The 13,013-nt window shown below is 45.2% G+C and overlaps 1 protein-coding gene across 1 annotated transcript in view; it reads left to right on the forward strand.

Moving 5' to 3' along the window:
• The window catches only part of LOC134466123 (UDP-glucose:glycoprotein glucosyltransferase 1-like), a 36,417-nt gene extending 24,233 nt beyond the window's left edge, over positions 1 to 12,184 (forward strand). The window contains exons 11-18 of the mRNA XM_063220019.1: positions 225 to 329; positions 1,957 to 2,041; positions 4,573 to 4,755; positions 5,737 to 5,897; positions 9,221 to 9,335; positions 9,729 to 9,845; positions 10,516 to 10,696; positions 11,409 to 12,184. Of these exons, the coding sequence (XP_063076089.1) occupies positions 225 to 329; positions 1,957 to 2,041; positions 4,573 to 4,755; positions 5,737 to 5,897; positions 9,221 to 9,335; positions 9,729 to 9,845; positions 10,516 to 10,696; positions 11,409 to 11,434 (973 nt within the window). The 3' untranslated portion in view covers positions 11,435 to 12,184. The remainder of the gene's footprint in view (positions 1 to 224; positions 330 to 1,956; positions 2,042 to 4,572; positions 4,756 to 5,736; positions 5,898 to 9,220; positions 9,336 to 9,728; positions 9,846 to 10,515; positions 10,697 to 11,408) is intronic.
• The last annotated feature ends 829 nt before the right edge of the window (positions 12,185 to 13,013 follow it).

The raw sequence follows: 13,013 nt of genomic DNA on the forward strand, positions 1-13,013 counted from the left end.
TAAAAACTGAACTGACGCTTGTTACTGAAAAAAAGAAAATTTGATCCAACCAGCACAGAAACAGGTGCATTGCTCTATAATGGCTGTAGAGCAGTTCTTCAGTGAAGTTGCTTGTGTTAAAAGGAAATTATTACTGATAAAGTACTCTTACTTAATTTGGCCACCTGTGTGTGTGACCCTTCTTGTGTGAATGTTTTTAATTCAAACTTTTGTATGTTCCACAGCGGTTTCACCGGCGGCAGTAAGACGGAGGAGACTAAGCAGGAGAAGGATGACGTCATCAACATCTTCTCACTGGCCTCAGGACATCTCTACGAGCGCTTCCTCAGGTGAATACAAGCACACACACATATACACACACACACATACACTCACTCACTCACTCACTCACTCACTCACTCACTCACTCACTCACTCACTCACTCACTCACTCACTCACTCACTCACTCACTCACTCACTCACTCACTCACTCACTCACTCACACACCACACACACACACACACATGCACAAACGCACGCACACACACGCACAAACACCTACACACCTACACACCTACACACCTACACACACACCCACACACCTACACACACCTAGACACACACACACACACACCTACACACACACACACACACACACACACACACACACACACACACACACACACACACACACACACACACACACACACACACACACACACACACACACACACACACACACACACACACAGTGATATATACCCTGCTATGTGTGGGTGGCGCAGGAGTGCTAAGCGCACCTTTTTAGACTGATTAAAACAAAACTGGGTACACCTGAGCGACACCTGAAGATATCATTGATCCAGCAGTCACAGCCCCGAAGGCTGAAACCTGAAAGCATCGACAGAAGCAGGGAGATAGAGAAGGTTAACCGTAATTTTGGGCGAAAATGCCAGTCCTTTAGGCACCCGTGGTATTTTAGTGAGAGGAGAGAGGACCGAGAGAACAGTTGGTCTTGGTTTGTACCCTGACCTCAGCGACACAGTGGCATTCTACGACATTTCATTGCAGTGCTGAAGAGTTCGTCTCAGGCCTGGGGCAGGCAGGCTCTGTTTTTGGGGTCCCCAGTCCCCCTGAGCTCCAGAGAGAGAGAGAGACAGAGAGAGAGAGAAGGGTGGAGGGAGGGCTTTTTTTAGGTAGTGGAGTTTGATCTTTGGGGAGAGAGAGGAAGAGAGAGAGAGAGAGAGAGAGAGAGAGACAGAGAGAGACGAAAAGAGAGGGACGAAGAAAAAGGCACAGAGAGAGAAACAAAGAGAAAGTGAGACGAAGAGAAAGGGAAAGAGAAAGAGTAGAGGGAGGGTTTTTTTTTTAGTTAGTCGAGTGTGAGTTTGTCTCTGTGAGTTTGGGGTCCCCAGGCCCCAGAGAGAGAGAGAGAGAGAGAGAGAGAGAGAGAGAGAGAGAGAGAGAGAGAGAGATGGCAGAGAGAGAGAGAGAGAGAGAGAGAGAGAGATGGCAGAGAGAGAGAGAGAGATGGCAGAGAGAGAGAGAGAGAGGGAGATAGACAGAGAGAAAGAGAGACGAAGAGAGATGGAGAGACACGGAGAGAAAGAGACAAAGAGAGAGACGGAGAGAAAGGGAAAGAGAGAGAGAGAGAGAGATATAGAGGGAGGGGTTTTTTTTAGTTAGTGGAGTGTGATCTTTGGAAGTGCCTTTTTCTATCAGCGTCCAATACCATTCTTGCTGATTGCGTTCAATTGGTTTGAAGGTCAGAGAGCTGGCAAGGATCCAATTGTGTGTGATGAATGTGGAGATGGTGTGAGGGAGTATCTGAGAGAGAGAGAGAGAGTCTGAGACACTGTGTGAGAGTGAGTGTGTGTGTGTGTGGGAGAGGGAGAGAGAGAGAGAGAGAGAGGGGGTCCCGTTTTAAATCCATCAGAGCTGACGTGTTCCCATCTGTCTCTGTCTGGCATCTGCAGGATCATGATGCTGTCGGTCCTGAAGAACACCAAGACTCCCGTCAAGTTCTGGTTCCTCAAGAACTACCTCTCCCCAACCTTCAAGGCAAGTAGCAAATAAAGTTCTGGTTCCTCAAGAACTACCTCTCCCCAACCTTCAGGGCAAGTAACATCTAACGTTCTGGTTCCTCAAGAACAACCTCTCCCCAACAGACTTGTACGAAATTCCGAATTGAATGAATAGAAATAATATAGAATATAGAATAATATGAACACTAGGTGGTGGTGTTATATGTACTCTTAATGGTTGGTGTGGATTAAATTCAGAGAAATTCAAGGTAATGACACCTAGTGTTCGTATTATGGCATTACTTTGAATTTCAATTCATTCAAATCGGAATTTCGTACAAGCCTGCTCCCCAACCTTCAAGGCAAGTAGCAGCTAACGTTATGGTTCCTCAAGAGCTACCTCTCCCCAACCTTCAGGGCAAGTAGCAGCTGCTCTGGCATTACGTAGCAGCTGCTTGTGTTTTATTGGTTAAGACTAGAGAATAAATATTTTTAAAGCGTTATTAACACTTTATGAATCATTCATTAGCACATATTAAATAATGAGCTAGTTATTAAGTTTTCATGTACAATAGGACCAACTGACTCTATGACGCACCACATCAAAACTTTTGTCATCATACTTGCTTGCATGGTAATAAAATAGCAAAAAAGTAATTTGAGTGTTTCCCGGGCATCTCTGGCCTAGTCTGGACCAGCCTGTTTTCTATTCTCTACTGTCCTGGGGTGCCTTTCTAGAAAGCGTAGTTGTTAGCCAGTTAGCAACTTTGGTAGTCGTCAATGGGAAATTGCATTGGAAACAACAAATTAGCTAACATAGTTAGCAACATGGTTTCATTTGGGCTTACATTGCCCACGGGGACCCCGGTGCGAATCAGGCGGGGGTCATTTCTCGACCCTGCCCCATCTCTCTCCCCCAGTCATTTCCTGTCTACTCTCACACTGTCCTATAATAATAAATGTTAAAAAGCCCCAAAAAATACTTAAAGAAAAAAAAGAAATCATTGTCTCCTACTGTATACTATATCCTTCTCTTATCAATTGCCTTTTCACTGTTGTATCAGTCAGCTCTTCTGAACAAAGCACAATATGACAACTGAGGCTTATGCTTGCACTACTTTTTCTGGATGGAATACTTAACCGACACCACAAAGGAAAACAGAATAGTGTCTCTTCATTAACTTGGTCATATGCATCATCAAGTGATTCTGTCTGCAATTGCTAACCTTCCCTGTCAGCAATTAGCCTGATGATGATGAATGCTACGCTGCTCGTAAAATAAGACTGAGTGAGCATTTCAGGGCTGTGGCAATGAGAAGGAAATTAATAAGTCATCTTCCTTGTAACGTGCCCACACAGCTGTCTAAACTCTCCGGCAATGTTTTGTAAACGATGAATCAGTCATGCAGACAGTTTCTTTGTATTTTCTTTCTTTGATTTTCTTTATTAGTTTTTGTTTCTTTGTTTTTCTTTCTTTCTCTCTTCCTTCTTGTCCATCTTTCTCCGTCTCTTTCTTCTCATCCTCCTCCAAACCCATCTTCTCCCTCCCTCTCCATCCACACCTTCTCTTTCCATCTCCATCTCTCTCTCCCCATCATGGGTTTATCCCCTACATCAGTGTTTCCAACCTTTTTTTGTCCGGTGTACCCCCTAAGCAATTTTGTCATTTGATGTGTACCCCATCACTCCTCATTCATGTTCTGTTCCTCTATCCCTATTTGACTACACTCAATATATTGGTCATTATTGCATTTTTCTGCGTACCCCCTGAGGCGTGCTCACGTACCCCTGGTTGGGGACCCCTGCCCTACATGACTGGGTGTGGCTTCTTCTCTCCTCACTATTTTTCTCCTCCTCTAAGAGTATGGCTTCCAGTATGAACTTCTCCGCCTCTTCTCCTCCCCTGCCCCTCTTCTGCCCCTCTTTACTCCTACCTTCTCCCCCTCTTCTCAACTCTCCTCTCTAACCATCTCTCTCTCTCTCTCTCCTTTAGGAGTTCACTCCCTACATGGCTGAGGAGTATGGTTTCCAGTACGAGTTGATTCAGTACAAGTGGCCGTCCCCTTCTCTTACTCCATCCTCCCCTCTTCTCTCCCTCTCTCTAACCATCTCTCTCTCCCTCTCTCCATCAGGAGTTTATCCCCTACATGGCTGAGGAGTATGGTTTCCAGTACGAGTTGATTCCCCTTTCTCCTCTCTCTCCCCCTCTTCTCCTCCCTTCTCTCTTTCTCTTCTCCTCCTCTTCTCTCCCTCTCTCTAACCATCTCTCTCTCCCTCTGTCCTTTAGGAGTTCATTCCCTACATGGCTGAGGAGTATGGTTTCCAGTACGAGTTGATCTCTCTCTTCTCCTCCCTTCCTTCCCCTCTTCTCCTTCTTCTCCTCCTCTTCTCACTTCTCTCTCTCTCCCTCTCTCCTATAGGAGTTCATTCCCTACATGGCTGAGGAGTATGGTTTCCAGTACGAGTTGATCCAGTACAAGTGGCCATCCCCTTCTCTTACTCCATCCTCCCCTCTTCTCTAACCTCTCTCTCCCTCTCTCTAACCATCTCTCTGCCTCTCTCCATCAGGAGTTTATCCCCTACATGGCTGAGGAGTATGGTTTCCAGTACGAGTTGATCCAGTACAAGTGGCCGCGCTGGCTGCACCAGCAGACGGAGAAGCAGCGCATCATCTGGGGCTACAAGATCCTCTTCCTGGACGTCCTCTTCCCCCTCGCTGTCGACAAGATCCTGTTCGTCGACGCCGACCAGGTAAGACTTGGTACAGATGTACACTACACACCTGTCAGAGTAGTGCTACTTGGATGCACCCACAGATACAAACAGTAGATTCCATGTTCAGACTTTTTGGCGTGGCACAACACTGGGCTCCACCGTCTAGATCCGCTTCGTCGACGCCGACCAGGTAACACTTGTCACAGATGTACAAACACACCTGTCGGCGCAGTGCTACCAGGGGCAGTCCTTGGGACAGGCCATCCGAACAATTGCAAAGGGGCACTATCACAAACCTCCACCCACTGAGGAAATCGCAAAAATTGCTTGTTAGTGCTTTTTCTTTTTTAACATTTCCTTTTTCGGTCTGCAAAATCTCAATTAAGAGTAGACAAAAGCACACTCTTGATTCCTAAACTCTTAATTTATACCACCATGTCAGCAAGCAGATGCGTTTTATCCCTCAAGGCACTGTGAGTGCGTAATTGGAAGGCACATTTTTTTGTACACTATGCTGTAATGAGGGTGCCAGTAGCAGTCTGCTTACTCAGGCAGAGCAGTACAGTATAAGGTGCGATGTCTATTTGCTTTGGTCTGCTGCCATCTGGTGGAGATGTAGGGTGTGGGAAGACTTGTTTGGCTATTTGCAGTCTTCAACTTCCTCTTCTGGGTTGTGTTATAGTCTGTTTTTTTTGTTTGTATGTTTTTTTGTTGTTGCTGTGATTAATAGCCATGAGCTGCTACGGGTAGGCCTATTTTTCCTCATGACTGACAGTTTCCCTCTTCTGGTGTTGTGTGCTATAGCTGTGATGAGGAGCAATGATGAACAGTAAATCAATTCATGACTGACATAGAACAAAAAAAAGAACACTATGAATCAAAAACAAAATTGAGATACCATACTGACTTTTTAAAGCGCTTTCTATGTTTTTTCTTGAAATAACATGACTAAATGACATGTCAGGGGTATTGCTGGAAGCTTCCTGTGACTGTGAGTAACTCCTCTGCTGTCCTCAGATCGTGCGTACGGACCTGAAGGAGCTGCGCGACTTTGACCTGGAGGGGGCGCCGTACGGCTACACGCCGTTCTGCGACAGCCGGCGCGAGATGGACGGGTACCGATTCTGGAAATCCGGATACTGGGCCAGCCACCTGGCAGGACGCAAGTACCACATCAGGTGAGGAGGCTGGAACTATAACTAGTACCACATCAGCTGAGGAGGCAAGAACTATAGCTAGTACCACATCAGGTGAGGAGGCAGGAACTATAACTAGTACCACATCAGGTGAGGAGGTAGGAACTATAACTAGTACCACATCAGGTGAGGAGGTAGGAACTATAACTAGTACCAGGGGCAGCCGTGGCCTAACGGTTAGGGAGTTGGTCTTTCAATCTGGGGGTTGTAAGTTCGAGTCCCAACTGACCTCTCCCTACACCTGCATCGATGGCTGAAGCCCCCCTGAGCAAGGCACCTAACCCCACATTGCTCCAGGGACTGTAACCAATACCCTGACAAATTGAAAATGTAAGTCGCTCTGAATAAAAGCATCAGCTAAATGGAATGTAATGTAATGTACCACATCAGGTGAGGAGGCAGGAACTATAACTAGTACCACATCAGGTGAGGAGGCAGGAACTATAACTAGTACCACATCAGGTGAGGAGGCAGGAACTATAACTAGTACCACATCAGGTGAGGAGGTAGGAACTATAACTAGTACCACATCAGCTGAGGAGGCAAGAACTATAGCTAGTACCACATCAGGTGAGGAGGCTGGAACTATAACTAGTACCACATCAGCTGAGGAGGCAAGAACTATAGCTAGTACCACATCAGGTGAGGAGGCAGGAACTATAACTAGTACCACATCAGGTGAGGAGGTAGGAACTATAACTAGTACCACATCAGCTGAGGAGGCAAGAACTATAGCTAGTACCACATCAGGTGAGGAGGCAAGAACTATAGCTAGTACCACATCAGGTGAGGAGGCAGGAACTATAACTAGTACCACATCAGGTGAGGAGGTAGGAACTATAACTAGTACCACATCAGCTGAGGAGGCAAGAACTATAGCTAGTACCACATCAGATGAGGAGCCGGAACTATAACTAGTACTAGGGCTGCACAATTAATCGAAAATAATCGAAAATCATGATTTAATTGTGAAATCAACATAATGATTTAAATCGTGATTTAATCGTGGCAATAGTGACCTGCCTTCGAGCATTCTTGAATCCAGAATATACTGACAGGCTGGTGTTCCTGCCCAGAAATCTGTCCGCCTAAGTTTCACGCTATTGCCTTTTACATAGTTATTACAATTCAGTTTTATTTTGTTCGTCTCGTATATAATTAATTCTTGGTTATATTTCATTTCTTTATAATTTTAAATAAAATTCTGCAAAAAATTGATGATCGTGTTTAATAATCGATATGCCGATTTTGACCCAAATAATCGTGATAATTATTTGTTCCATAATCGTGCAGCCCTAACTAGTACCACATCAGGTGAGGAGCAGGAACTATAGCTAGTACCACATCAGGTGAGGAGGCAGGAATTATAGCTAGTACCACATCAGGTGAGGAGCAGGAACTATAGCTAGTACCACATCAGGTGAGGAGGCAGGAATTATAGCTAGTACCACATCAGGTGAGGGGGACAGATGCATGGGCTTATAGTAATAGTAATAATAGTAAGACGAAGTAGTACCGTGGGAGAGTGGGGGGGCTTTTGTGTTGTGCGTGCGTGTCTTGGCATTTCAATTTAATGTGTTCATTAATATGGTGTCCGTGGCATTTTGGAGACTGCATTGTGTGACCTGTGGTTAGGTCTGCATTATGGAGAGCTATTACACTGGCTTTGTGCGTGTGCGCGTGTGTGCGTGTGCGTGTGCATGTCTGCATGTACGTGTATCTACCACCAGTTCATCCACGGCAGCACAGGGATTGTGTGTACCTGTGCCTTGAGTGCTCTGTCCTTTTTTACATACCAACATGTTATAAGTACAAGTAGCGGCGTCCTACACACCTTTATGCCTTTGTGTATATAAAACTGTGAGCCCCAGCATTTTGCAGTGCAGTTTTTGTTCAGTTGTGTGTGGGCTGTAGGGCGAGGAGGTGTTGGGTTGACATTTACACCACTCCTCCTGTGGGCATGGGAAATAAATGGCCTCCCTTTACTCAGATAACCCTCCTTCCTCAGGGACGGGAGAAGGGTTTTTATTTTTTTGTGTACTCTACCTTTTTTTCCTTCTTTTTTTTGTACCCTACCCTAATAGGAGAGGAAAAAATCACTTAACTGTGTGAATACCTTTACGGCAGCCAAAGGCATGACTAGACTTATTTCTGTTGGCCTTTGAGGTGCTACTTGGTGTTATACAGACAGGTAATTAAAGGGCCGTACACACACGTCGCTGCTAGTTACACTCTCAGCGAATGAACTCAATAGAATGTCAATGTGTTCCAGCGAGACTAGCAGGCGAGTACTGTACAAGCGATGCGATGTGGGCGGATCCCGAGTTGAAAATATTTTATCTTCGAGCGAGGCGAGTAAAGGGCCGTACACACACGTCGCTGCTAGTTACTCGCTCAGCGGATGAAGTCAATAGAATGTCTACGTGTTCCAGCGAGTCTAGCTGGCGAGTAGGCGAGGAGAGTACAAGCGATGCGATGTGGGCGGGTTCCGAGATAAACTTATTTTATCTTCGAGCGACGCGAGTTAAGCGAGTAACCAATTGGAATGCAGAATACAGATTATTGACAGGTGACGTTGCCCCTGTGGTGTTCTGACCACCCAACTTCTGCACGCCATCACACTTTGGTTAAGAGTGTTAAGGACAATACATACAGTGTACACCATCAAAGGCTCATATGCATGGTTGTGCACAGCACACGATCAACGTTAAACAGCGTAGCCCTACATTTTGTTTCGTACGGACGTTATTGGCGCGGACAGCGGGAACCATGACAACCAGTAAACAAAATCACCCAGAGCGAGTGGCAAGTAGGCGAGTGAGCAAGTAGCGAGTAAATAGCAGCGACGTGTGTGTACGGCCCTTAAACCGTCAAGGCAAGGCAAGGCCGGTTTGTTTATACAATACAGCCCATTTCATACACATTCAAGGATAACTCAATGCGCTTCACAAATAAAATATATTCCCCGCAAATAAATACACTTAACAAGGTATTATTAATGATAAAAGCAAAAATGGGAACAATTAATTGCAAAATCAGTAATAAAAACAAAAGCAATGAAGTATTATATTATGTCGTTGCTTAACAAACATTGAGTAATGCCATTACCACAACACGGAATTCTGTATAATAAGTCGTCTATGCTTTATTATCGCTGCATGGAAGGTGCCGTCATTTATAACATGTTTATTACAATGCTACTACACATGTATACATGCTCTATTACACAAGTCAATGAAAATATCATCAACATTGTCTCTCTGCATTATCTCCATCTCTCTGCCCCCCTGCCTTTTCCCTAACAGTGCCCTGTATGTGGTGGACCTGAAGAAGTTCCGTAAGATCGCCGCGGGCGACCGCCTGAGGGGCCAGTACCAGGGGCTCAGCCAGGACCCCAACAGCCTGTCCAACCTCGACCAGGTACCTGCACCTGCACCTGCACCTGCACCGAAACAATAGCTAGGAATGTACTTTTGTGTGTTCAGAAATTCTGACAACACAGTCATACAAAACAAAACTAAGGGCAGGGAGGCATGTCAGAAAAATAAATAACAGGGAATGACAACATACAGAAAAAAAACATTGAAAAGTGTGTTGGTTGTCTTCCTGAAATTGTATACCAGAGCATAACTCGTGTTTATATCTGAAATGCAATACAATTGGTATGAATGCCTTTTATGTGGCTTAATACATCGCCAATTGGTGAGTGTTTGTGAAGAGATGTGTGGCAGTGTGCATTGTTCTGATGCAAGTTTTCTCTCTCTCTCTCTCTCTCTCTCTCTCTCTCTTTCTCTCTCGACTGTGATTGGCTAGGACCTGCCCAATAATATGATCCACCAGGTGCCCATTAAGTCCCTCCCCCAGGAGTGGTTGTGGTGTGAGACCTGGTGTGACGACTCCACCAAGAAGAAGGCCAAGACTATTGATCTGGTGGGTGGAAAGAAAAGTGTTCTGTTCTCTCCTCTTTTCTCCTCTCAATTAAAAGTTCTCTCTTCTCTCCTCTCCTGAAAAATCTTCTCTACTCTCTTCTCCTCTTCTCTCTTCACCTCTTCTCTTCTCTCCAGAACGGACCTCTCCTCTCTCCTCTCCTCGTTTGTCATTTATATCTTAATATATTCTGTCTGGAGTTTTTTTTTAAGCTCGTCAGTTGTTGTTTCTTACTTTTACCTACAACCAAATCCACTTTCGCATATGAATAACCTTATGTTCTGTTGCTCCCTCCAGTGCAATAACCCTACACTGTTCCTTTCCCCCCCCCTCCCCTCCAGTATAATGACCACACAACATTGCCCCCTCCAATGCGTTAACTCCACCACACGTTCTCTTGCCCACTACAGTGTAATAACCCCACAACACGTTCTGTTGCCCCCCCCCCTACAGTGCAATAATGCCTTGCCTTGCTTACTTTCGGGTATAAATAGCCTTATGTTCTGTTGCCCTTGTCTCCAGTGCAATAACCCCCCAATGATCTGTTGCCCCTGTTACAGTGCAATAACCCCCCAATGTTCTGTTGCCCTTGTCTCCAGTGCAATAACCCCCCAATGTTCTGTTGCCCCACTCCAGTGCAATAACCCCCCAATGTTCTTTTGCCCCACTCCAGTGCAATAACCCCCAGACCAAAGAGCCTAAGCTGCATGCTGCGGTGCGCATCGTGAGTGAGTGGAGCGAGTACGACCAGGAGGTGAAGCGCATCCAGAGCCAGTTCCAGAAGGAGAAGGAGGCGGCAGGAGGAGCAGGAGGAGCAGGCAGCACAGACACCAGCACAAACACACACACAGCAGGTGGGCACTCACACACACACACACACATAAGCACACAAATACACACACTCACAGGCACAAAGGCACAAACACACACACACACAGACACACACACACACACACAAACACTCACACACGCACAAACACTCACACATGCACAAACGAGTGGGCACACTCACATTTACAAATTCATTAACAGACAAACAGGTGGGCACAGTCACACATACACAAACAGACACACACATACACACTCACTCACAGGTGGGCACAAGCACATGGACACACACAGATACACACACACACACACACACACACACACACACACACACACACACACACACACACACACACACACACACACACACACACACACACACACACAAGCACATGAAAACACACACACAAACACACACATGCATTAACATACATACAAACAAGCATGCACACACACACACACACACACTCACACACACACACACACACACACACACACATACATACAAGCATACACACACAGCCTGACAAGAATCTGCAAATATGTGAAAGAGTTGCTTATTTTAATTCCTAACTACTGTTTTCCCCTGTCCCTCCTTCTTACTGTCTTTCCTCTCTCTATCTCTCTCTCTCTCTCTCTCTCTCTCTCTCTCTCTCTCTCTCTCTCTCTCTCTCTCTCTCTCTCTCTCTCTCTCTCTCTCTCTATTTCTCTCTCTCCCGCTGTCTCTCTCGCTCACAGGTTTTGACCCGCACATCGAACTGTGAGAGCACAGCTCTTTTACAGTTGTGGAAGGCTCGACTCTGTTTAAAGAGTTGTGTTGCGTTTTATGTTGTTTTGTTGAGTTGTTTTTAACAGAAGCCAATTCTTTTGAAACATGGCTGCTATTTCTGCTGAGAGACTTGATTCCAAAAAAAGACACACCAACAAAGAAAAAAAGACACACCAACAAAGAAACAAAAACAAAAGAACATGAACTGTACGATTTTTGGTTTTGTGACTAGCCGATGCCTGAGGTAATGCAATTCTGCTCCACAAAGGCAAAGTGTAGTAACTACGCCAGCATTGCAAATGAGAAAAATGCCTACAAAGCCTTGGTATTGGGTTGGCTATTGTACTTACTGCAAATTTGACATGACAATATCTCTAAAACGATACACATTTTGACCCTAAGGCTTTGTCACAAGATAAAGGAGGTGTAATGAGGACCATTTTCAGTCTAAACTCAATTTTGTCAAAATATGTAGTTACCGCACTCTGCCTTTGCAGGGCAGAATAGTGTAAGGTGGTATTGGTGTGTGTGTTGGGGGTTGGAATTCAATTTGGGAGAATATGCCACGTGTAGCCCTTGCTCCCTCTGTACCGGAATGGCTGCAGGCTGGCACACACACACACACACACACACACGCACACACACACACACACACACACACACTTTTTTTCTATACAAAACTTCATGTCATGGCATCAACTCTTTGGGTTTCCTGTTTGTACTTGCTGTTTATTTTCCGTGTGTGTGTGTGTCTGGCTTGTACGAAATTCCGAATGGAAAGAATTTCAATTCAAAATAATGCCATAATACGAACACTAGGTGGTATCATTACCTTGAATTTCTTTGAATTTAATCTACACCACCCATTGAAAGTAGATACAACAGCACCACCTAGTGTTCGTATTATGGCATTACTTTGAATTGAAATTCTTTCCATTCGGAATTTCGTACAAGCCTGCTGTGTGTGTGTGCGTGCGTGTGTGTTCTCTTGGTCCCTTCCCAAACTGCAAACTTTTAAGGGAACAAACCTATTAGTGAGTTAAAGAATAGCTCAGTGAGAATTACCACCTTGACTCTTCATTTGCTGTATACCACTAAGTGATTTGTTGTTGATTAATTGGCTATGAATGAGAATTTTGTCTGATTGTGGCATTTAATCTTCTCAGTGTGCTTGTGTGATGCGCGTGTGTGTGTGTGTGTGTGTGTGTCCGCTTTTGTGTGTCTGCTATTTACTTTTGTGTGTGTGTGTGTGTATAAGAGAGCAATTATGTTGGGACCATCAATAAGAAGCCAAAAAGGCCTGCATCTCCTCAACACCTCATACTGTCTGAGTGTGTGTGTGCGTGTGTGTGTGTGTGTGTGTGTGTGTGTGTGTGTGTGTGTGTGTGTGTGTGTGTGTGTGTGTGTGTGTGTGTGTGTGTGTGTGTGTGTGTGTGTGTGTGTGTGACTCTGCGCGTGTGTATGCATGTGTGCTTGTGGCGTGTCTTTCAGATCAGATAGTCTGTTTTGTTGTGTATATCTGGAGTCATTGTGTATGTGTTTGTTTTTGACACATGAAAATGAACACTGGCCCT

This window comes from Engraulis encrasicolus, chromosome 16, assembly GCF_034702125.1.
Source record: "Engraulis encrasicolus isolate BLACKSEA-1 chromosome 16, IST_EnEncr_1.0, whole genome shotgun sequence".
NCBI lineage: Eukaryota > Metazoa > Chordata > Actinopteri > Clupeiformes > Engraulidae > Engraulis > Engraulis encrasicolus.